This window comes from Varanus komodoensis, unplaced genomic scaffold, assembly GCF_004798865.1.
Source record: "Varanus komodoensis strain SLA01 unplaced genomic scaffold, ASM479886v1 scaffold7_3, whole genome shotgun sequence".
NCBI lineage: Eukaryota > Metazoa > Chordata > Lepidosauria > Squamata > Varanidae > Varanus > Varanus komodoensis.
The window spans coordinates 13651817-13677499 of NW_025336480.1; the positions used below are offsets into that span (position 1 = coordinate 13651817).

At 42.2% G+C, this 25683-nt stretch overlaps 1 protein-coding gene across 1 annotated transcript in view; it reads left to right on the forward strand.

Moving 5' to 3' along the window:
* SPOCK1 (SPARC (osteonectin), cwcv and kazal like domains proteoglycan 1) overlaps window positions 1-25683 on the forward strand; it is a 487914-nt gene that overhangs the window by 258852 nt on the left and 203379 nt on the right. Inside the window, exon 4 of the mRNA XM_044454370.1 lies at window positions 22478-22592. Within this exon, the coding sequence (XP_044310305.1) occupies window positions 22478-22592 (115 nt within the window). The remainder of the gene's footprint in view (window positions 1-22477; window positions 22593-25683) is intronic.

Genomic DNA, 25683 nt, shown 5'->3' on the forward strand with positions numbered 1-25683 from the left:
ACTGTTGACCAGGCCCCATTATACAGAGCCTGATATGACAGCTTAACTGGCTTTTGCTCTGTTTTTGGGCAAAGGTTGAAGTGCTGTTCATGGCTTATAATGCCTGTAAAGAGCTTGGGAGCAGGATACCCCAGCTGCCTTCTCCCATGAACATCAGATTTGTGTTTGGCTGGAAGTCAAGAGATTTCTCAGTCGCCGCACATACACTCTAGAACTCCCTGGAGAGGGAGGCCCTTCTAGCATTCCTGTTGATGTTTGATACGGATGTGAGTCTAAATCCCTGGTGAGCAAACCCAGAAATTTGCACAGTGTCCCTCTTCCACACCATCTGCAGCAGCCTTTGTTCGTGCTTCTGCACATGGGGAAGAAAGTTTCCGGCTGTGCCAATGTTTTGCAAACATCTGCAGACTTGCTCAGGGCTTGGGTGTCTTTCTAAGACAGGGATGAGCACAACTAGTTCACGAACACTAGAGGGGTGGATTCCTCAGAGCTTCAGTGCACCCCTTATCCACTGCAGTTTGGACAGCCATAAAGATCACTATTGCCCCAACTGCCCCCAGTCTTGGGAGGGAATAGTATTCTCGAGAGGTGTATGGGGTACTTGGATGTTGAATACCTGCAATCTTTAAAAGACTACCCATACTAATTTAGTAAACAACACAAATGCTCATATCAGCATGAAATGCAGGATCATATTTTTGTCACTTAGGTGTTTATCGCAGGCATCCAGACTGGTATTTCCTTTTCTCCCATTACCTGTTGTGGCTGCATCTCATATACTTTTGTCAAGAGACTGTCATTATTCACATTTCTTATCACAGTCAGAAAGCAAATCTGCTCACTCCTTTTACGGTATCTTTCTCCTGGATATCCGTCAGCCCCATCATACATCAGGTGCAAAAGATTATTTGTAAATGAAAATAACTGCGTCTTTTCCTTTATAATGCTATAGAGAATGAATAACCCCCAAATTAATCCTTTAACTCTGTTGTTATATTATTACTACTAGTACTACTAACACTAACATGGGCCCTGTTTAGTTTTACAAGAACTGTGTATCCTAAACAAGTGAGTGGGAGAATGCCAGCTCCATACCCTCCTTGTGCTCAAGGTGAAAGATGGTCTAGAAAAGCTTTTCAATAAATAAATAAATTGCTCCTAAGCGTCCTCTCCTGCCTGGCAGAGCCCGTTCATCCCCATGGTACGCATCTGAATTACGGGCAATGAAGCGGGTTGGGAGACGTCTAGAGTGTAGGTGGAGGAAATCATGGGATGAATCTGACCGAATACGCCTACGAGCTCACTATCAAGCCTATGCTGTGGCGGTGAGGGCGGCGAAGAAGAAATTCTTCTCTACTACCATTGCCTCCTCACAGTGCCGTCCAGCGGAGCTCTTTCGAGTGGTACATTCTGGCCCTAAGAAAGATCCTGTACCACCTTCGATGGCCTGCTGTGACGACTTTGCCTAGCACTTTAAGGAGAAAATCGCTCAGGTTCGTCATGAGCTGGATTCCACAAGTGATTCACATCCTTTAGGGGAGATGCCAATGACTCCTTCTGGTCAGGTATTAATGGATGAATTTCAGTTATTGCAGCCTGATGATGTGGACAAGGTGCTTGGACAAGTACGTCCCACCACCTGCTTACTTGACCCTTGCCCGTCGTGGCTGCTGACCAAAGCCAAACATGGGATTGGTGCCTGGATCCGAGAGGTCATTAACACCTCTCTGAAGGATGGCCAGGTGCCTGCTCCTTTAAAGGAGGCGGTAATCAGGCCTGTCCTAAAGAAGGCGTCCCTGGATCCAGAGATGGCCGCCAATTATAGGCTGGTGGCCAACATCCTGTTTTTGGGTAAGGTGTTGGAACGGGTGGTGGCAGGACAACTCCAAGCACTCTTGGATGAAACTGATTATCTGGACCCATTTCAGTCCGGCTTCAGACCCAGGTACGGTACTGAATCTGCCTTGATCGCCCTGTATGATGACCTATACAGGGAGAGAGACGGGGTGTGCGTCCCAGTTGGTTCTCCTGGACCTCTCAGCGGCTTTCGATACCATCGACCATGGTATCCTTCTGGATAGGCTAGCGGGATTGGGAGGGCGGAGGCACTGCTTTGCAGTGGTTCCGCTCCTATCTCAATGGCCGATTTCAGAAGGTGGTGCTGGGGGACTATGTCTCTGCGCCATGGCAGTTATTTATTTATTTATTTATTTATTAAAATATTTCTATGCCGCCCCTTGCCGAAGCCTCGGGGCAGCTTATAACACAATAAAATACAATAAAATACAAAAATAACAATATAAAATTAACAATATAAAATAAATAACAATGTAAAAGAAGTCGCCCTAGCCAGATAAATAAGCAAATATTGTTAACAATTAAACTGACGTTTACATAAAAAGGTCTTCACCTGGCGCCAAAAAACAAATAATGACGGTGCCAGGCGGACCTCTCTGGGGAGCGCATTCCATAGATTGGGCGCCACCGCAGAGAAAGCCCTGCTCCGAGTACCTACCCTCCTAATTTCTTTCACGGAGGGTTCCCGGAGAAGGGCCTCTCCCGCAGATCTCAAGGGGCGGCCGGGCATATATGGATGTAAGCGCTCCTTCAGGTAACCAGGACCCAAGCCGTTTAGGGCTTTATAGGTCATCACCAACACCTTGAATTGGGCCCGGACTTCAATGGGAAGCCAGTGAAGCTGTCAGAGGACTGGAGTCATGTGAACATAACGCCCCGTCCCCGCCAGCAACCTGGCAGCTCTATTTTGAACCAACTGAAGTATCCGGACCATCTTCAAGGGAAGCCCCACGTAAAGCGCGTTACAGAAGTCAAGGCGGGAAGTCACCAGCGCGTGTGTCACCGTCGCCAGGCAGTCGTACTCCAGGTAGGGGCGCAGCTGATTAATCAGCCGAAGCTGAAGGAAAGCGCTCCTCACCACCGCTGTCACCTGAGCTTCCAATGAATGCCACGGAGTACCGCAGGGTTCCATTTTGCCCCCCTTGCTATTTAATATTTACATGAAACTGCTGGGAGAGGTCATCAGGAGGTTTGGGCTGCGGAATCATCAGTATGCTGATGACACCCAGCTCTACCTCTCTTTTTCAACCAATCCAGGTGAGGCAGTGGCTGTACTGAACCGGTGCCTGGCCGAGGTAATGGGCTGGATGAGGGCCAATAAACTGAAACTCAATCCAGACAAGACGGAGGTCCTGTTGGTGGGTAGATCGAGCTCCTGGGTAGGTGACTTGGACCTTGCCCTGGATGGGGTTGCACTCCCTCTAAAGAACAGGGTCCGCAGCTTGTGAGTGCTCCTCGACCCAGAGCTATCCTTAGAAGCTCAAGTGACTGTGGTGGCGAGGAGCGCTTTCTTTCAGCTTTGGTTAATCTATCAGCTGCGTCCCTACCTGGAGGAGGAGTGCCTAGCAACAGTGACACATGCATTGGTTACTTCCTGGTTGGATTTCTGTAATGCGCTCTACGTGGGGCTGCCCCTGAAGACAGTCCGGATACTTCAGATGGTGCAAAATATAGCAGCCAGGTTGCTGATGGGGACTGGTCGTTATTCTCATATAACCCAAGTCCTCTATCAGCTTCACTGGCTTCCCATCGAAGTCTGGCCTCAGTTCAAGGTGCTGGTTATTACCTATAAAGCCCTTAACGGCTTGGGACCTGGATACCTAAAGGAACGCCTTCTTCCATATTTGCCCTCCCGCCCCTTGAGATCGGCAGCAGAGGCCCTCCTCTGGGAACCCTCCATGAAAGATATTAGGAGGCAAAGTACCCGGAGGAGGGCTTTCTCTGCAGTGGCGCCCCACCTATGGAATGCGCTCCCCAGAGAGGTCCGCCTGGCGCCATCGTTATTGTTTTTCGGCACCAGGTTAAGACCTTTTTATTCCAGCAATATTTTAATAACTTTTAATATAGGTTCTTATATGTTTTTAACTGCAGCCAGTGTGGATCTGTAATTCATTTGTGTTATGTTTTATATTATTTTATCTATGTAAGCCGTCCTAAGGCCTTCACGACAGGATGGCATATAAATATTCTAAATAAATAAAATTAATAAATTTGGGGACGATTTTCTGAAAGGAAGAGCCTCCTGCTTGTGGAAGGTCTCCATGTGGTTTAGAATGCTGGAAAATCTTTGTGTCCTGCAACAGCAGGGGGTTGGACTCCATGGCCTTCATGGCCCCCTCCAACTCTACTATTCTATGAGTCTCCCTGGATGTAGAAGGCACCACTCTTCAGAACATTTCCCTCCACGTGGAGAAGTTGATGAACCTGACCAGAGAGCAGGGCTGCATGCAAAGAGTTCCCACATGCCCGAACAGGACTATGGTCAAGTTTCATTTACTCTGCATAATTCACATGCATGTTTGAGACATTGTAATGAATTATAGTTTTTTTTTAATCTGAACTGATTTTCTTATGCAAAAATTACTAGCAATTACATGGGGGCAGAATAATAGTTAAATGTGTGAATGTGTTAATCAGATTCTGTCTCTGTCTCTCTCTCTCTCTCTCTCTCTCTCTCTCTCTCTCTCTCTCTCTCTCTGTGCTAGAGCTTGGCCACTGACAATTTTCTCACTAATGAAGCAGAATGATTTATAGTGTGATTTGTAGAAGGGAATTAAAAGGAACTTAATTATGTGTAATTTATTTTTGTTGTTGTTTTCCAGTTGCTGCTACTAAGGACTATTTTGTAAAAATGAGAATGTATATAGTTATTCTGCTGTTGATATTTAGATTGCTTCCTCAGCACTAGATCCATGAAGTTGGTAATCAAAGCAATGTCTTGATTTACTAAAACAAGGCAATGGCAAAGCACAGGGTAGGAAAATGACCTATTATCTTGCATAACTACGCATTGCTGCAAGCTGCATGAATTTTAGGACAAAGGGTTATTAACCGGGTCTTGAGCCAGGTCTTTGTTGCTGGTAGGTCTTGTTCTCATGAAGTTTATAACATTGGATTTTAATTGGGCATTTAATCTTATTTTTACAATTTTATCGTTGTCTTCCTAAAGATGCCTGCATGTAAACATGTAAAGGTTTGTATCCATGTTTGTATACATGTAAAGGTTTGTATACATCCAAACCTTTACAAAACAACAACAACGACAACAACCCTCCCCCAAGAGCTCCAGTATGTCTATTTTAATCAGATTGATATCAGTGAATGTGCCACTTTTTCCCAGGACCCATTCAAATAAAGGAGTATTATTCAAAAACCTGGACAGGATTGTGTTTCCACTTATCTGTCCACCTCCAGCTTCATGTCTGTGCAACTTTGGGGCTTGGTGTGCCATTGAGGCCTGGCTGGTCAAAGGGGTGCTAATGGGTATGTGGTAGAAAATGGGGTATAGAAAATAGTGTTGGAAAGCTGGGGGTGGGGGGAATCAAACGCATTGTGGGGAGGGAGGCTAAAGGCTAGAAAGGAAGAGAAAAAAATAGAAGGATCCGACTAGGCAAAAGTGTGCCAGAGGGTTGTGGGGAAAGGAAGGAAGGACGGATGGAGGGAAGGGTGAAAATAGAGAAAAATAGTAAGGCTAGAGACTACTATAGGAAAAGTAAGAAAGCCAAGGTTTTTGTGAATGGAAGAAGAATGTGTGGGACCAAAAATTCCCAACTCCCTCCTTCTCTGCCCACCAACTGCTAAACTGAGAGAGAGGGCAAAACCTGAGAGCAATTTGGTATGCAGGTACCTCTCTAAGATGGCAGAAGTGGGTGAGGATAGGCTGCTTGCTTCCACTTAGGCCTCAATTGTGCGTTTTTAAATAAAGCAGATATTCCCCAAACACCATGCATTTCTCATGATAGCCCCTCCAAAGAGCAGCCAAGCTCTAGAAACACTCTCCTAAAACTTCCCATTCACTGCGGAAGGAAATGGGGAGCCTGTCATGTAATTTTCCTTCAGTCACTTCTGAACAGATGTCCTTTCTTTCTCCAAAACCAAAAACAATTCCAAGGGGATTATTTCAGGCAACTCGTCTTGACATTTTGTTATATAATACTCTTTTCATTTGGAGTAATCATAGTAGTTACGCTAGGACAATATTGAAAACAAAGACTGTTTACATAATGTCATATTACCTTTGATTTCTGGGTTTTAAATAGCAGCTTTACTGAATGGTTGTGAGGTTGGATTTATTTTTTTAATAAAAGAGTGGTTGTGAAGCAGAATCAAGTTCATGTATCATCTTGCAAGAACATTATAAAGTTCTGTTGAAATGTGCATCTATTGCAGAAAGCCTCTGGGAATATTTATTTATCACCCTCACATGTATGAGGAATAAATATCCTGCACTGTATGTTTAACACATAACCTAGAGCTACAGTAGAGTCTTCTGTGCCAACCCTCCAATGAATTTCTACCATCTGAACTGGAGAAATGTATTTCTTTTGGTAGTTATAACAAAATATGAAATGTAATGTAGAAGTAGCTTTAGGTACTGTTGTTAGTTTTTGACCAACAATTATCTGTATTTGTAAATTCCAGCTTTCTGTGGCATATAAAGAGGAAGCTGACATGGCTGCTTGTATTATTCATAGTACTCATAAAACAAGTGGAGTCTTGTAATACGGTGTATAGACACATGCAGACACGCGCACGTACTGGTGTGCTTCTCATAGCTTAAACACTTTATGCAGTTGTTGGTGTTTGTTCCCCAATTATGTTGATAGTTCTGGGAAGAAGCTGCAGAGGATTTATAGATTTAATAAGGGGCTTAGGAAGTTATGAATAGCAAAAGGTCAGCTGGAAAACAATGAAAGAAGATATAGTCACTCTAATGGATGCCTTTTACCCTTTCATGGTTGAAGCCAGGAAGTAAGCTTAAATAGCCTGGCGTTGGTTAAGAATTTGAAACATCCTAAATAAGTAGAAATATCTTTTAATACTGATATGGATTTAGCTGACCTTTTGCCTGCCCTTCAGACAGGAGCATCCCTCCGTAGGTTTTGGTAGTAAGAGAAACTGCATCAGGCAAGTCAAGGGTCTTGAGATTTTTCAGCATGCAAACTATTTGGTATTGAGCCAAAGAATAAGAAAAAATACACCCTTTCAGGGGAAGGTATGTATGCATTTTATACATCTATTTATGATCCACTGGTAGACTTTGATAGGAGTTTGCTGTTGCAAGGGAAGAACCTGTGCATTGATGCTGCCATATGTTACTGTCCTGTTCCACTGTCTGGAACTTTAGTGCCTGGATAGCAGGAAAGGAAAATCCTTAAACTTGTTTTCATTCATCATACCTACTTTGCCTCTGCATCTGTCTTTCTGAGATTTTGGGGATTGCTTTGCAGGGGTCACTCACGTTATTTACATATCAACACACACACACACACACACATACACACACACACACAGAGGGAACAGGGAGATTTTCTCCCTGCTCCCAAACAACAGTTGAAAGTTCTTCTTCTACAAAAGGCACTTCACTCATCCTTCTGAAGTCTTGCAGCCTTTTAAGCCAATGGCATATCTAGTTTGACTGAATATTTGCTTTTAAACAGGACCATTTATAGGCACTGTGTCCTCACCTATTCTTTGATAGTTGGCAGATGTTGGCCCCTCACAGGAATCTACTCTGCCAACAGATTTAATCCAATTCTGTTAAACACCAAAGGAGTCGTAATTGTTCATTGATTTCCAGTGTCAAGTCAATGGGAAGCATGAAATTTCAGGTTTACATTTGGCCTCATTGAATCAGGCAATCTCTAGATTGGTCCAAGCTCAGCTGGATTGTTTCCTGGTTGTCAAATTTAGATCCCAACCATATCTTGAGCCCTGTGCATGTCCCCACCATATACAGAACTAGCGAAGCATCCCGCCATTTTGACCCAGGTTTTTCAGTCCATCTTAGTAAGACTTCTTTTTTACAGTTTACAGCATTTCCAAAAATTACAGGACTCATTGGAACCTTCACTACAGATTTTGGAAACCTATTATAATTGCCTCTGCGATGATGTATCTGTGGCAATTGGCACAATTCCAGCGTATAACCAAGGGGACCTCTGCGATGGCAGCATACATTAGAATTGGGGCAGGGAGGGGCCCAGTTACCTCATTTGAATTCTGGGCTGAAGCATTAATGACATCTCAGTCAAGGGAAGAGGTAAAGGGCACTTCCTTTGAGTGGCATGGCAAAGCTTTTATTACTCTTTTATAACGGAAGAATAGTAAGAGAAATTATAACCATGTAGCATAGCCAGGGTGGGCTGCCACCTCATTATAGCACTTATTTGCATTGCCGAGCAAGGTCTGCATAAATAATTCTTTGTGCTCCCCTCCTGCCTCCTTCTCCTCTTCTTACTATGCGTATAGAGTTGTAAGTGTGTGTTTCAAAGCTTTCACACTCACCACTTTAGGACACAAAGAACCGTGGTGACAAAATACAGGATTTGTTTCTCTTTCATCTTATTCTCACGGGTCTTCCTTCCCGACAGAGGATGAACATCTGCTCCTAAAAACTGATTAATGGAGCCTGATCTAGTATTAGCATATTTCAGAAAGTGTAGCTTAGACTATGCCCTTGGAGGAAGTGAGGTTTTTATTTTGTATAAGTGTGACCCAGGAGACCCCAAGGTGTTAAAGACAGGTCCGTCGTTATCAGCTGAAAAATGGGAGAATGAGAAAGAACATTCCATCCTGGGTTAGAGGAGCCAAGCTGTCATATTTGTATGCAAAAACTTGTGTTCTTAGCTTTGCAAATGACTTTTCAGCTTTTCTTGTTTGGTAAAAGACGTGCCTTTTTTCTAGCAGCTGGCTGAAGTTTTCAGCACCTCCAGAGTCTGGTAGAGGAAAAGAGATGCTCATGCCTTTGATACCACCAACTCAGGAGGGCTTTGCATTCGTTTGCTTGTGCATTTCCCACTGGTATGCTGATGTATGCTGATGGAAAGTGAAGACTGGACTAGAAGCCTTCGACCTTTTCTGAGCTGGGACTCACCTTTAGCCTGAATATGCAATTGACCTTATATAATACATTCAGTAGCATAAATGCATACAAAAATATGCCTAGCAGGAAAATTGAGTACAAAAAGGCAACTGGGGAAAACAGTTACATATATGTGTACAAATATATACAAAAATGTGTACAATAATGTAGTTAAAAGATTTGATTTTGGAGATACGTTCTTTACATGGTCTCATATATGACCATCATAAAGCTAGAATTAGGATTAATGGATAGTTCTCAAGACCATTTTTCTTCACAGAGCAGTTAGACAAGATTGTCAGGTCTAACCTAGTCACTGTATTGAAATTGTCGTGATTTTGGTTAGATCTAATGGGGCAGTAATATGAATCCAAGCAGGAGGGTTAGGTAATAAATTATCTATCTATGGAGATGAAGATGTCTTTTGGAGGGAAACCAAGACAGTTACTTTTTCAGTTCATGGCTATACTAAATTATTTTAATAAGATTTTAGGGTATAAATTAAGTAAAATCTGGGGTTATTAGCATAAATAATGAACTTAAACTGGACTTAAAATATAAATATAGAAACCTGGCAGTTCCCAATATTCATGAGCATTACTTTATCTGCTTTGATTCAATGGTTTACTCAGAGTGAACTCTGAGACTTCAAGCGAGTGGGTGTTCCAATACCATTGAAAGAACTGGATTGAAAACAGAAGCGTTAACACATGTATGGTTGATGCTTAGACCAGTGTTTGTGTTGGGAATGAGAGGGCTGACTGCTTTGGGTACTCATTCTCAAGGACTGCTGGCTGGGATTTATCAGAATCAAAATCGGAACATGAAGCAGAATAGGAAGGCATTGGGGAGTATGGGCCATGCTGAGACACTGAGATGAGAGAAGCAGAGGTACTTGTCTCAAGGCCAGGTGGGCAGGCACTTCCTGATAGCTGATAGGAGGAAAACCTGAACATGGGAGTTTCTCAGATAGGGACAAGGCAGCTCTGGCTCTTACCGCCATTGCATGGCATCAGCAGAGGAGGACAACCTAATTAGAGTATCAGCATGCGGTAGGGAGGCATGCGTGCGAAAACAAAGCCCCCCTGCTCATATGGAGAGTTCCTGGAGTTGAATACCGGAGTGGGCTCAGCAAACCACTCTGCATACTCAGGATTCATTCTGGTTGATTTGTGCTTTGCGCCATTAAAGAACACTTTACAAGGGAAACGGCCTGTGGCTTTTGAATGTTCCAAATAGAAACCTCGGCTCCCAACAGCTAGTCCCCAGAATCTCTCCCTTGAAAACAATATGTAGCAATTTTTTTAAAGAAGGGGAAATAATTGACTGCACGGACTTAGAATAAAGAAATATTTAACCTCCAATACTTAAGCACTTACTAATAATGTGATGCTTTAAAAAATGTCCAGGACCAATAATATATTTAGACCCTTAACCAAATCTGAACAAAAAATATTATCTGTGATTCCCTAAAGGGGATGGTAATCATGCTTTATACCAGTTCTAGTATTATATAATATGCTTTCAGAACTATAAAAGCAGGAGATAGGGATAAAGGTAATACTAGAAAAATACTTATTATTCATCTATCAGATAAACAAAGGAAGAAGTGCAGGGTTCATCTGAATGTTCAGGCTTGGAGTGGGCAGGAAGACGCATGAGGCATCACCAAGATACTCCATATGCTGGTAGAACCTGCCACTCCCCACCTCAAAAAGTGTCTTGGAGAGCATTCCAAGGGCCGGGGAGCCACAGTCCTATGTCTAACCTCAGAGCAAGTTTCTGAGATCAGAGCTCAAACTCCAAAAAACTCTGTGTCTATCTGGACTTTGTCTGATGGCTATAGAATTGTGCTGTTATGGATGTAGTGGCAAAGGAGACTTTCTGTAAGGTCATATATCTGTGGTATTTAATGTATCATACACTGCAGAACATACATAAATTGCTTAATTCTGTACGTTGAAGAAGGGGTCAGGATTTTGCAGATTTTCAACATACATGTTAGTCCTTGAATTATATGAGTTTTCGGATTAATGCAAGTATGAGCATAGAAAAATATGCAAGGTATACATTTAGAACCAATGGTTCTGTTATTAGGTAAGATATGTGTATTGTAGCAACCAAAAATGAATGAATGATTGCAAACGTGTTGGTTTCAGCCCAGGTTCTAATAGGAAAATATTGATGATGGCAGAGTTGTAGCCTCTCTCAGCAAATGTTAAAATATTTTTCACATAGTACTGATGCTCTCATTGTACAAAAGGTAGCAACTAAAACCATCCCAAAGAAAAAGAAATGCAAGAAAGCAAAATGGCTGCCTGAGGAAGCTTTACAAATAGCTGAGGAAAGAAGGGAAGCAAAAGGCAAGGGAGAAGGAGAAAGATACACCCAATTGAATGCAGAATTCCAGAGAACAGCTAGAAGAGATAAGAATGCCTTCTTAAAGGAACAGTGCAAAGAAGTAGAAGAAAACAATAGAATAGGGAGGACCAGAGATCTCTTCAAGAAAATTGGAGATATGAAGGGAACGTTTCATGCAAAGATGGGCATGATAAAGGACCAAAATGGCAGGGACCTAACAGAGGCAGAAGAGATTAATAAGAGGTGGCAAGATTACACAGAGGAACTATGCAAGAAAGAGCTTAATGTCCCTGATAACCACGATGGGGTAGTCACTGACCTCAAGCCAGACATCTTGGAATGTGAAGTCAAATGGGCCTTAGGAAGTTTGAGCAACTACAAAGCTAGTGGAGGTGACAGTATTCCAGCTGAGCTATTCAAAATCTTAAAAGACGATGCAGTAAAAGTGCTACACTCAGTATGCCAGCAAATTTGGAAAACTCAACAGTGCCCACAGGATTGGAAAAAGTCAGTTTACATTCTGATCCCAAAGAAGGGCAATGCCAAAAAATGTTCAAACTACCGCACCATTGCACTCATTTCACATGCTAGCAAGTTATGCTCAAAATCCTACAAGCTAGGCTGCAGCAGTATGTTGACTGAGAATTACCAGAAGTACAGGCAGTATTTCGAAGAGACAGAGGAACTAGAGATCAAATTGCCAACATATGCTGGATCATGGAGAAAGCTAGGGAGTTCCAGAAAAACATCTGCTTCTGCTTCATTGACTATGCTAAATCCTTTGATTGTGTGGATCACAACAAATTGTGGCAAGTCCTTAAAGAGATGGGAGTACCAGACCATCTTATGTCTCTTGAGAAACCTATATGCAGGTGAAGAAGCAACAGTGAGAACTGGGCACAGAACCACCGATTGGTTCAAAACTGAGAAAGGATTTCGACAAGGCTGTATACTGTCGCCCTGCCTATTTAACTTATATGCAGAGCACATCATGAGAAAGGTGGGGCTAGATGAATCACCAGTTGGAATCAAGATTGCTGGGAGAAATATCAACAGCCTCAGATATGCAAATGATACCACTCTCATGGCAGAAAGTGAAGAGGAACTAAAGAGCCTCTTGATGCGGGTGAAGGAGGAGAGCGAAAAAGTTGGCTTGAAACTCAACATTAAGAAAACTAAGATCATGGCATCCAGTCCTCTCACTTCCTGGCAAATAGATGGGGAAGAAATGGAGGTAGTGACAGATTTTATTTTCCTGGGCTCCAAGATCACCACAGACAGTGATTGCAGCCAAGAAAGACACTTGCTCCTGTGGAGGAAAGTTATGGCAAATCTAGACAGCATACTAAAAAGCAGAGACATCACCCTGCCAACAAAAGTGCATATAGTCAAGGCTATGGTTTTCTCAGTTGCAATGTATGGCTGTGAAAGCTGGACCATGAGGAAGGCTGAGCACCAAAGGATTGAGGCCTTTGAATTGTGGTGCTGGAGGAGACTCCTGCGAGTCCCTTGGACCGCAAGGCGATCAAACTGGTCAGTCCTAGAGGAGATCAACCCTGACTGCGCTTTAGAAGGCCAGATAGTGAAGATGAAACTCAAATACTTTGGCCACCTAATGAGAAGGAAGGATTCCCTAGAGAAGAGCCTAATGCAGGGAACAACAGATGGCAAAAGAAGAAGGGGACGGCAGAGGATGAGGTGGCTCGATGGAGTCACTGAGGCAGTTGGTGTGAGCTTAAGTGGACTCCGGGAGATGGTGGAGAACAGGAAGGCCTGGAGGAATGTTGTCCATGGGGTCGCGATGGGTCGGATGCGACTTGGCGACTCACAACAACAACAACAACAACTGAGGCTCTCATAGTATAAAAATATGGAAGGGTCAAGTTACAAATAAGAACTTTTAAGAACTTTCAATCGGTATGATTGAAAAATGTATTCAGTCCTGGAAACAAAAAAATAATTATTGGAATACAGGGAAAGGAATCTTCAAAGTTGCTTTACAGCTGTAATTGACCATAAGTTGGATTGGGAAAAAAGCTAAGTCCTGAGCTGAAAAAAGCTTGTTAATTGTACAGTTTTTCTCACTTTTTGAATGTTGTATTTTACTGCATTGCATTGCTGTGCATTGTAATTTCATTATTAGTATTAATTGTATTGCTTTTCTCACTTTCCTTTTATATTAAATTCAATAGTCAATAAAATAGCTTCTTTTTTGTTTCGTTTTTTCCAAGTCAGCTTGGTAGATTTTGTGAAACTACAGCTCCCCATTCAATGTAATGATATTGAACAGAAACTACATATCCAGTAAATGCATATTTGCGACTGCCAGGAGCTATGACAATTATATGGCAACTAATTTGGATTAAACTAAATAAATAAGTTAAAGCTCTGAGGTTCATTTTGTATTGGCTCTAAGTTATAACTTTGCCACTAGGAATATATTATTTATTTGTCTGTTATATTTATATCCCACCTTTCTCTTATTGTGGAGCTCAAGATGGCTACAAGTGGCTCCAAGGTAGTCGCCAGGCCAGGCCAGGCCATAACTTCAAAATTGTAGATGTCTTCTGTCTCTTCAGACCTGAAGATTTCCTTCCTAAACTATAGTTTGAGGTTTTTCCTATTACTGGTTTTTAACTATATATTATCTGAAAGGATAGAGATGTGATCATTTGAATGTTGGTATGCACTTGAAACACTACCAGAAACTGGTCAAGAAGGATCTTCAGATTGTACTCAGGTCTTTCAGAAGAAATACTACCCGTTCAGCAAAGCTGAACAACCATTCTTGGACCAAAAGTTCCAGCTTGTGAGATCCCATTCACTTTATGACAGCCTCCAAACAGAGACTTTGACTTCATCCTTCCAGCAGCTGGATATCGTCTATATATTGATGGTACCTCACCTCAAAACTTTTGAAAGATGTAAGAAGGTATTTATCAGTAAAAATAGCTCTGCTGTCCCATGCTTGGCGGACTCGCTGGTGGCAGAGAAGTATGCTTCCTTTGAAACCAGTGTCACTGTCATGGTGTTGACATGTTCCATCAAGTCATTTCCAGCTTACAGTAACCCTATCAATGAAAGCCCTCCAAGAAGTGCTATCCATGACAGCTCCATTCAGCTCTTCCAAGTTCAAGACTGGCTTCCTTTTTGGGTTCAATCCATCCCATATTTGGCATCCCTGTTGTCTTCTACCTTTGACTTTCGCTAATATGATTGTCTTCTCCAGCTCTGGCTTGATTTGATGTAGGTCCCATTTGTTTGTCTTTCAGTCATTCTAGGGTATTCACAAAGCTCTCCTCTAGCACCAAGTTTCAAATGTATTGATTTTCATCCTAACAGCGTCCTTCACTGTCCAGCTGTCACACCTGTACATTGTGATTGGGAAAATCAAATACAGATGAACTTGGTCTTGGTCTCCAGTAAAATATCCTAATACTAGTTGATCTTTTCTAGTTTCTTCATTTCTGCCCTTCCAAGTCTCACTCTTCATATTTCTTGGCTGCAATTCTCCCTTGCATTGATGACTGAGCCAGGCTATATGAAATCTTTCACCATTTTGATTTCTTCATTATTAACAATAAAGTTCAGTAATTCTTCAGAGGACATCATTTTGTTTTCTTACTAGTCAGCTGCAGTTCTGCTTTTGTTCTTTCTTCTCTTACTTTTATCAGGAATCTTTCTAGTCATTTCTGCTTTCTGCCAGTAGTATGTTATCATCTGAATATCTTAAATTACTGATGTTTCTTCCGCCAATTTTCACTCCTTCCTCTGAATCTACATTCAGCTTTCCTTATGATATGTTCTGTGTACAGGTTGTAGAGAAAGGGAGATAAATTATATCCTTGTGTGACACCTTTGCCTATGGGAAATCATTCCATTTCCCTGTATTCTCTCCTAACTGTAGCTTCTTGTCCATGATGCAGGTTACACATTGGAACAATCAAATGCTGAGGCACACCCATCTCTTTCAGGACCACTTAAAACTTCTTGTGATCCACATGGTCAAAGGCTTTGCTACAGTCTGTAAAGCATAGGCTATCACAGAGCAGACCCTAAAATGGGTACTCCCAAAGTTTGGGCAGACTTGTCAGGAGTCTTTGAGCATTATTCTAGCTGTTGCATGTAAATATACAACATAAATCATACACACATTCACCTGGAAGCAAGTTCATCTTTGTCAGAGCTGGTTGTTGCCCACAGCTAAGTCTCCCCAACACTTCAGGCCACTTCAGATATATTCCTGAAGTGCTCCATGCTTTTTGAAACCTATTGGTTGAACTTCTTTAAGGAAAGAGCACATTCAAGAAAGAATTGGCTTCCATATGTTAAGGTAGATTCCCTGAGCCTTGCTTAATATATTGTAAGTACATTAGAGGGCAAATTCCTTCATGTTGTTGTATATCTGTTGTTCTGAATTTTATTCTAAAGAGTCATTTGCTTGAAAGAGCCTACACTCAGTGTTTTCCTACATGAACGAGTGCTGTGAACATGCCCCCTGGCTATAAGGATGCAAACCTAGAACAGAGACCTGTTCGCAACTCTTCTTTGAAAGTGGGCAAACATTTTGCTGTGCGCTAAAAATGGCTCAGTGGGATGCAAGCACACACATTAGGAAAAGATACTGGCATCGATTTTAGCCAGAGGTGGCACCAAGTCTGGTCATTTAGGGGCAGATATTGAGGATCTGCACCTCAACGGGGGGCCACTGACAAGAGCCCCCCCCCCCCACTTGTTCCTTGTCTTTATCATTGCAACCAGCTTGTTTACATCCCTCTCGATCCAACTCAGACAATGGTGGGGGTGAGAAAGATGCCCCTGCCATCTTGCCTGGTGGGGGTGATGGAAAAGAGTAGCTGCATTCTGACTCACGGAGGGTCAGCTGAGGCTCTCCCAGTCAGAGACCCTCAGAAGCCTGGAACCACCAGCAAGGGCATTAAGCAGAAAGCAGGTGTGGAGAAGGAAAATGGAAGTGAGGGAAAGGTAGAAGAAATGGTGAGGAGAGCACTGAGGGGGGCATGTTTGTTTCATACTGTATTTGTTAGATATTTTATAATGAAGTTTTATAGGTGCTCTACAGAGCAGTTTAAACTGTAGAGGGCTGTAGATGACCATAATAAGGGCCAAAACATGTTCCCTGATGCCCCAAAGAGCAGGGCTAGACTGACATAAGTAGATCTTGGAAGATGAGCTTTGGCAAAGCATTGTGACTGATCTAATGGGGGAGGGGGTGTCACTGGAGAGTAAGTCAAGGACAGCTATTTTGGCTCACAGGCTTTTCCAGACAAGCCTTATGCTACACAATGCAACGCAACTCCTTCCCAGAAAATTCTCCAGAATATAAATGCAGCTAAGGCCATTGGAGACATCCATTCACACGAACTGAGGCAGTAGGCAATTAGGGTCAAGGACTGCAGTGGGGGGGGGGGGGGGGGCAGGCATTGGATTATGTAATCGCAGCAGATTTGTTTCACAGAACCAACAGAGAGGAGAACTTTTTTTTAAAGTTTGCTTAGGAAGCCAGACACCAACCATTCACTGATATTATGTAACAATACAGAGTAAGGCATTAGTAGAAAAGCCAGCTTCTTTAAGATTTAAAGTAAAGGGAGGTGGGAGATGAGCAACCCCATTTTGCAAACAGGCAAACTGAGGCAGCAGGCAATTCAAGTCAAGGGAGAGTGTCTGGGTTATAGAATCACAATTTTTTCGGCTCTTTTCTTTTTGTTTGGTTTTGAATTTTTTTAGAAAGAAATGTTTCTTTCTTTAGAAAGAAAGGAGAAATTTAGCCAGGGATATGTGTTCTAAGACATAAATTTCCATCATCCAATGGATTTTTAAGACCACGTGTTCACAATGTGACAAAGGTACATTATATAATAAATCAAAATCCAAGCATGGTCCTCAATGAGTTAGGGAAAAGAGAGGGAAAAATAGATCCAAATTTACAAACAGGAAAGCAATCCCTACCCAGTCAGAAAAGAACAAAGGAGATCAGAAACTACCACCAGCAAGAAAGTGTTACGAAAGCAGTAAAATCATAACGGGTTGATGATGGTGTTCTTACAACTATCCAGTGCTTTTTTTTGTCATAGAATGCACCGGAACTGAGTTCCGGCACCTTTATTTGACGGATTTTCCAAGTTTTAAAAGTAACTTTTGAAAATTTGATGTTTGGTCCACATGGATTCAAATCGCCCTGTCGAGCATAGCAGGTTGGCAGTAAAATCATTAAAACGGTGCCTGCGGGCTGCTTGTGTGTTGAGTCCAATGCATGCGTGCTTCGCCCGCGCTGGTTGTGATGGTGCTGCTCGGCTTGTGATTGGTCATGTGGTTGCGCGCTGAGCTTACTGCGGGTGGCAACCATTATGTTTCGTTACACAACTGACGTGTGGATGTATGTACAGTGATTGACTAAGTGCAAAAGGTAAATAATTGCATGAGTTCCGGCACCTTTTTTCTTACAAAAAAAGCACTGCAACTATCTATCACAACACACACACAGAGAGAGAGAGAGAGAGAGAGAGAGAGAGAGCGAGCGAGCAGAGTACAGCTGCTTCATCTTCATGGAGTTAGGTAGCACCTGCTGCTGCTATTCCCATGCTAATATGGTACCTGCACCCAGGCAGGCCAACGCCATTAACTCTTTCATTGCCCCAGGTGCACCTGACCCACCGCGACCCTCCTTTTGGGAAGGATTGAGGTAGCATACCCATTTTGCATCTGTGCCCAGGTTCACACATTGCTAAGAGTGCCCAGTGGTCTCAAGAGGTTTCCACAGACTTGCAGTGGGTCTCCAAGGCTTCAGACAACAGTCCTTTGAGCTATACCTGGAGATGCCAGGGAGTGAATTTGGGAAAGCTTGTGAGTTTGATTAGGCATTTAGAATTTATCAGGATATCTGACACTGCCTTGAGTACACAGCATAGTGCCTGCAGGCAGTTCCAGTGTGCCTTGAAGTGATCCCCAGTGTGGAGGCTCATGTGACCTACAGATCTTTTTTCCCATTCTTTATTTTGGTTTTAATATATACTGTATACCTAGGCATAAACATGTCTGTAACAATGAACACATCTGAAACACATGCAACATTTTAGCATGTATGCATAGACTTTGACAAAAACAGGGTATGTCCCCAAATAACTATCCATTTGAATTATCTATATTACAACATTCAAATATTGAGAGAATTGTAAAGTCATTAATCAATTGCATTATGGGAGATGAGTGTTTAAGCTTGCAGTTTTATAACATCAGTCTTCAGCTGTCAAAAGGATGCAGCATTTATTAATCTCTGTGAAGCTGGTATAATTTAAAAGCATGTATACAATGGTGAACATTAAATACTCCTCCAATACACAGTTGATCTGTGTAGTAACCTCTTCTCCAAAAGAAGCAACTAATGGACATTGTAAAAACAAGTGTTTAAAAAAAGTATTAGCTGTATTTTACAGTCAGCAGTTAGTTGAATTAGATAATCCCTTATTAAAGGGACATTGTGGTGTCTAGTTGACACGAAACAAGCATTTTGGTCAATGAGATGCAGCCTGAGATCCATAGACAGGGAGGCACCAATCCGTTAATCCATCAATTAAGTGTTTTGTGTTGCACTCACAATAGGTTCTCAAATTCCCAGATTTGCTCATAGATCCACAAAGGCTGGGGACCTCTGACCTAGAGGTTTTTGCTCAGCATATGGGGTCACACATATAAACAGCAGATAAATACAAGAGAAATAGCTGATATGATAAGGCAAGTGGTGATGTGAATGAAGGTGTGTGTGCAACTGTGCCGTTGGGTTTCGTTCCTTTATGTTATAAAGATGTTAATCATTCCTGTGAGCAGCACAAAAGTAAAAGATGAATGGCAGAGGCACCCTGGGGAAAGCATGGGCATCTGAGCAAAGCTGGATGTGAATCAAATCCCTGGCCAAAGGGGGATTGCAGGCAGAATAGTGTTACTTTCTTTTCTGTGTCCCCCTGCCTCTTAATTGCAAGGTTGATTTCAATCTCAGTTGGCTTTGGAATACATGGTGCCTTGCTCTGTGGCTTCGACCTTCTTAATCCTCTTCAGTGTGGGATTTCATATTGTAGGATGGGGCTGCAGAATGATAGGGGAAAGGGAAAGTGTTGGGGAAGGCATCCTTCAAAGCTGTTTCAGAATCAAGCTAGACTTGGAGAAAGCCAGTGAGCGTGATTACTGCATGAGAGCATCCACCAAAGGACCAGAAGATCACACCCACAAAGGGTTCCATTCCTCTTCCTGGACACTGCTAATTTCTCTTTGTCAGACATAATGAGCCTCATATGCATACATCTGAAGGACATGCTGTTTTTCCTTCAGCATGGATGAATGCCAATGTAGAAAACTTGTTCACCTCTAAGAGGTCCTGTTAATATGTATCATGAGATGGGAGGTACAGCTACTCTGCACATTAAATAGGCACGTAATTATATTAATATGCCATAGTGGTGTGGACCTCACAGATGTCATGGCTAAGGTTTGTCTGCTACTACTTCTGCAATACCATTTGTACAATTCTAGGGTAGAAATATAGCATCTTTGAACAGGCTTGAAAGCTGGTCCTGACCTCACTGAAATATGAATTAGAAAAATGTGGTAAAAGTTTAGAAAGTGTGAGTCTTGCAAATAAATTTTGGAGTCCTTGGAAATTGCTTTAGAAGGCATATGGCTTGCCCTCATAAATTCTCAGCAACCACATAAGTAAAAAATGTATATTCAGAATGAATTCTAAGATTTCCAAGGTTCTTCCATTAGGAAGCAAGGGGTTTCATAACTGCTTGGTGAGTGTCCTTGGATTAAATGTCTATTTCAAAGAAGATTGCACTGTTTTTTCAGTATGCTTTTTGCGAAGGAAGGTGCAGACATCTTCACCTAGCTATGTGGGAGCTACTTAGTGTAAGAGTAGAATCTGAAAGTACTGAACTGTGAACCAGGTGCTCCGTGGTATAAACATCCTCCCAGCCATGAGATCTTAAGTAGTCTTGGACACTAATGTTCAGCCTCTGATCTTTTTCTGCAACATCAGGATAATAATATGCTTATCTGTCTAATATGGCCACTCTGCTGATTTCTGGGATAATGGGGCTGTGCAGTACTTTATCCTGCGCAGGCTCATTCAACATGGGTGGGGGAAATGGAATCCTGCCTCTGACTGGCATCGACACACTTCCCAACTGGGCTCCCCAAATGAATGTGTTATCCTAAAAGACAACTCTGCTCTTCCACATCATTGGAAACCTTGGGGGTTTCTGATTGCATGGAGGAGCCTGAAGCACAGATATGGAATGCATGCATGTTGGAGGCAAATCAAACTTGCTGAACCAGTTCTGTACAGACCTGATATCTGGGAAGCAGTTTGGTTAGAAAACACCTATGTAAATGTTGGAAACTCCAAAATATGAATCTGGGAGTTGGGAGGGGAGCTCTGTGGGTTTAGTGTTCTCCTGTTTACCAAAATATTTCAGGAAGAAATCAGCATACCATACCTTCTGTTCTAGAGCTGAATATATACAGGAAAGGATTTATTGTGGGTTCAAAGGGACAATTTTATAGGAGCTTCCTATTATTGGCAGAACATCAGTGGGATGCTTTTACTCCCAAAAGAACATTTTAGGATGTGAAAGGTTTTAATCCTATCCTGGCAAAATTCCAAATTTGTACATAATATTATTCTATGGTATTAAAAAGTCAGATTGCAGTTTTGCTGTGATAGGACATTTTGCATTCCTTCAAACCTACAGCATGGATTGGTGCTCCATTGTACTGCAGTATAACGGTAATTTAACCCAGATGTAACTGTATTTAACTGACAAATAGAGCACCATTCATATCTGTATACCAAAAGCTTCAAAAGGGGTTTTTGGGGGATTCTTCACAAATGAAATGCAGTTTTTAAAAGTGCGATTGTTTCAGTAATGATAGCATCTCCATTTCACACTAGTATTTATGTGTCATGCTGGCACTAGCAGGAACTAGCATGCTGTGTTTTTGTTGATTTTAGAGTTACGTTGGATCAAATATAGGAAATCATACATTGTGCTAACACAAGATTGCTAAGTTTCATGTGAGGCTCAGCAATCATTACATGCCCTGGTACACAGTAGTAATCATTAAATAGCCTGTCATGAAGTTGTTATTTCAGTAGATACAGCGACTTTGGGCTACAGTCCAGACTTCTACACATGGCAGACTGCTGATGTTCTGTGTGCTAATCTTCCACAATACTTCTGCTTGTTTTAGCTAAAAATAGTTTTGAACAGCCCCTCTCATATTTTGGTGATCAAGCAGAGATGCTTTCTACAGGCCAGCACCTAGTATTTTACTTCAAAATTTATTCCTTTGTCTCTTCCATCCAGGTTTTGTTGTGGGTCGAGGGAGAGATAAGCCAGAGCAACTGCTTTGGATTCTACTCTAAGGAAGCCCAAGGAGCAGTGTCCCTGACTTGTTAGTTGCTTCTGCCCACAGCAGCAGTCAAACAGGAGCCATCAAGGCAACTGGGATTAAAAACTAAAACTAGCGAATGACTCATGAAACAGGCCCACATCGACTGACCGTAGTTATGGGCAGCCATGCCTAAATGATGATGTTGGGAGGAGAGGGGTAGACTAGAGGATTCTCACAGCTATACCTTGCTGTGGTTCTGCAGAACCAGCAAGAGCACGGCTTAGCGTGTGTAATATATCTCGGCTCTAGCTTCAAGTCCAAATGAGTTGGTTATAAAGTTCCTAGGATGACCTTGGCTCATCGGATGATGGCATAGACCAGGGGTCTCAAGCTCGACTTACCTGGGGGCCGCTGGAAGTAGAGTCTGGGTGAGGCTGGGCCGCATCAAGTATCCCACCCCTGCGGTGGTGGTGGGCCGCTCATCCCGCGTGGCTCCCGGAGGCTGGCCTGGGCGCTGCTGGCGCTTTGAAGGCCGCAGGGCCCTTCCCCCATGCCCCACCCGGCCCGGCAATTGGCCCGCAGCCCACGAGTTTGAGACCCCTGGCATAGACTCTCCCTGGTGAGTATAAGTGACATAAATAGTCAAGAGTACTTTTTACCCTGCGTAGTCCTATTGATTTCTTCATGAGACGTCTGGCTCATTATTTTGGCTAATATGTATGGAGAGTTAATTTTCTAATCTGCTTCTTCGTGTCTTGTTTTTCCTAGCTCTTGATCCATCCAAAGACCCATGTTTGAAGGTAAAGTGCAGCCCACACAAAGTGTGTGTAACTCATGACTACGAGACAGCCATTTGTGTAAGCCGCAAACAGCTGGTTCACAGGTAAGGAGGCAGCTATTTATGGTTTCAGCACATCCTGTCAGAGTTGTGACATTATGGCATCATGTAGCCGATTGGACTGGGCAATGCAGCAGTGGCAGTGCGAACCAGGGAAGCTCTTATCCTTACTTTGCATGTGAAGAAGGCAGTCAAGGAGACAGAAGAGAAGAAGAACCGCTTTCCTGTTGTTGAGATGGTCAGGTCAATGTGGTGGTGCACAGCAAGACCAGAAGACAGCCTCAGCCACAGGGAAAGCAGCTTCATCTCAACATCTTCCTCCCTGCTCCATAAGATTTCACAGCTCTCTGGAGCTGATGTTGAGGGTGCACAGCGGCCAATAGGGAGAGGTGGATTGCCCATTCCAGTTCCACTGGCAACTTAGGCTTTTTGCAGAAAGTAAAGGGGATGATTTTAATTGCCTCTTGCCATGACTTTTTTGCTTAGCTGTAGCCACAATTACCTCTTTACAGAATAAGAAACTTCTTAAAATAATACAGAAGACAAAAAAGTGAAACATTCCTGTATACACTTGTCAGATGTTTTAAAAACAGAACCCTAAAAATAGGCCGGCTTTCCCAAACCTAGTGTTTTTCAAAGGTTTCGGAATATAGTTCCCAGCATTCCTGATGACTGCTATGCTGCCTGGGACTGAATTGCACTGCACAGTAGCAGAGGGGCCATCAACCTTTATGCATCCAGCAATTTGTTGAGTATATCTACTCAAAACTACAGTAGCATTTGTTGAGGACCAAAGGGACAAATACTCAATGCAATCCAGGTGTGTGTGAGCGTGAGCGTGTGCAAGCGTACTAAAAATCTGGACAAGTTCCCAGATAAACCATCTGTCCTTCTGAACTTCAAATCAGGTCCCTCTGTTGACTAGACACAGCAGGAGGCTCTGACAACTGCATCTGTCTAAAAGAAGTAGCACTATTCTGTCTGTCTGTCTGTCTGGTCTGTCTGTTTGAAAAGTATCTAATTCCACTAGTTAGATAGCTTCCTGTGGCAAATAAAAGCTGTAAAACGATTTCTTCCAAGCATGCAAAACTATCTACATCACTCCTAATCTACAGGATGTTTGATCCAAGCTGTGCCTGAAAAGAAATTCAGAAAGGAAAGATACGGATCATTGCAATAATTTCTGATTCTTGGCTGCTTTTAAGAACCAAATCTGGAGGTTAGGCATTACAAATTCATCTCTGTCTTGTTCAGGCTTTTTTGAATACAAAGATCAGATTTTAAAGTTTGTTACTACTAGTTATTTCTTTCTATTTAGGCTGGGACAGTTAGAAACACTATTTGCATTTTCTTTTAAAATAAGTTGAACATGGCACCTATAAAATTGGACACTGTCATTAATCTGCTTTTTATCTCCTGTACATCTCGATGTTTCCCTCTTTTATGACCATGCTTTGTCAGAATGTTAATTAAGAGTTGGCTTAAATCCATGCACTCTTTTTGGGGACAGTCACTTTATATATTAAATGCCTGACCAATGCCTTTTAGCAGCCAATACAAACTGAAATCTATGGAATGCGCTCCCCAGAGAGGTCTGCCTGGCGCCATCGTTATTTGTTTTTCGGCGCCAGGCTAAGACCTTTTTATTTAAAACTTATTTTAATTGCTAAATTATTATATTAATTAGGATTTTAAAATTTTTAGCCGAGAATGCACCAGGGGTTTTTTAATGTTGTATTTTTTCTTTTAAATTGTTATATTATTATTAGTTATGGATGTTTTTATGTATTCTTTGTGAGTTGCCCCGAGGCTTTGTTGCGATAGGGGCAGCATAGAAATGTTTTAAATAAATAAATAAGGTATGATTTTTGAGCCATTTAATCCCAATTTAATTCATACTAATGTGTATCTGGGATGCTACAATGCTTTGAATATGTGAACAACTCCCATTCATTGGTTAATGATGTGCATGGTAAAACCTGAAGTTAGTAATTAGGTAAAATGTCTTGGAACAGGCTCCATATAACTTGGCCCAGCACCCTGTTTATATCTGCCACCAGCCACATGTTTCCAAGAAGTGCACTAGAAGGGCATGGAAATAGCCCTAACCTGTTGTTGCACTCTAACCGTGATCATTTGGTAACATATTGTCTCTGAACCTGGAGGTTCATGGAGCCATCATGAGCAATTGCACTTGGCAGACCTGTACCCATGAATTTTCTTAATCACTGCTAGAAGGTGATTGTGGTGATTATAGAAGCATTTTCCCAGCTGCAGCAGCAAGTTCCTTTGGCTGATATACACGTCATGTGAAATATTTCCATGAAACCATCTTAAATTTCATGACAGTTTATTTTCTCAGGTATCCCTGATTTCTAGTGCTACAGTAGTAGGAATGTGAAGATAGAAATTCTGATGTATAATGTCCTAAAATTTTAATGGCTGGGTTCACATATCGTAATAATCCATGGTTAACAAACTGGGTTCTTGCAGCAGGAAGGAGTCAGTGTGCTGGTTTAATGCTGCCTGCGCAGATGCTCCCTCTGCTGCCAGGCAGAACTAAACAACCCAAGGACAGCCTGCCCCTGCATTTTTTTTTTTAAATCATGATGTCTGAACCCAGAATTTGGGTTTAGGGAATGAAGAACCCAGCGTTTGAACCCAGGTGGCTTCAAACTCTGGGCTTTTCATGCCCCAGTAGTCCACAGTTTCCAGTTCAGACTGTACACTAAGCAACCCAGGGGTGTAACAGCCCTTGTTTGTTTATCAAAGTAAGAAGGTCAATAAGAATCATCACATTTGTTTGCTCCTTCTGCATTGTCAGCAACCTCCAATTTTCGGGATTTTTTTTTGCCGGGGGCTGGGGGAGGGCATTGGGTTTAATGGCTTTTGATGAGATGCAACCCAGGTCATAAAGATAGGGCTAACAGGACATGGCAGCCCTCCATGAGCAGCCAGGCATGGTTGGCAGTCATGTCATCCAAACCAGGAGTGTTTCCTGTAGGATGTCTTTTTTTCCTTATCTCTTTTTTTATATAAATATAAATAAATAAATAAATAAATAAATATATATATATATATATATATATATATATGTATGTATGGGGGAGACAGACAATTTAAGAAATGCTTGACT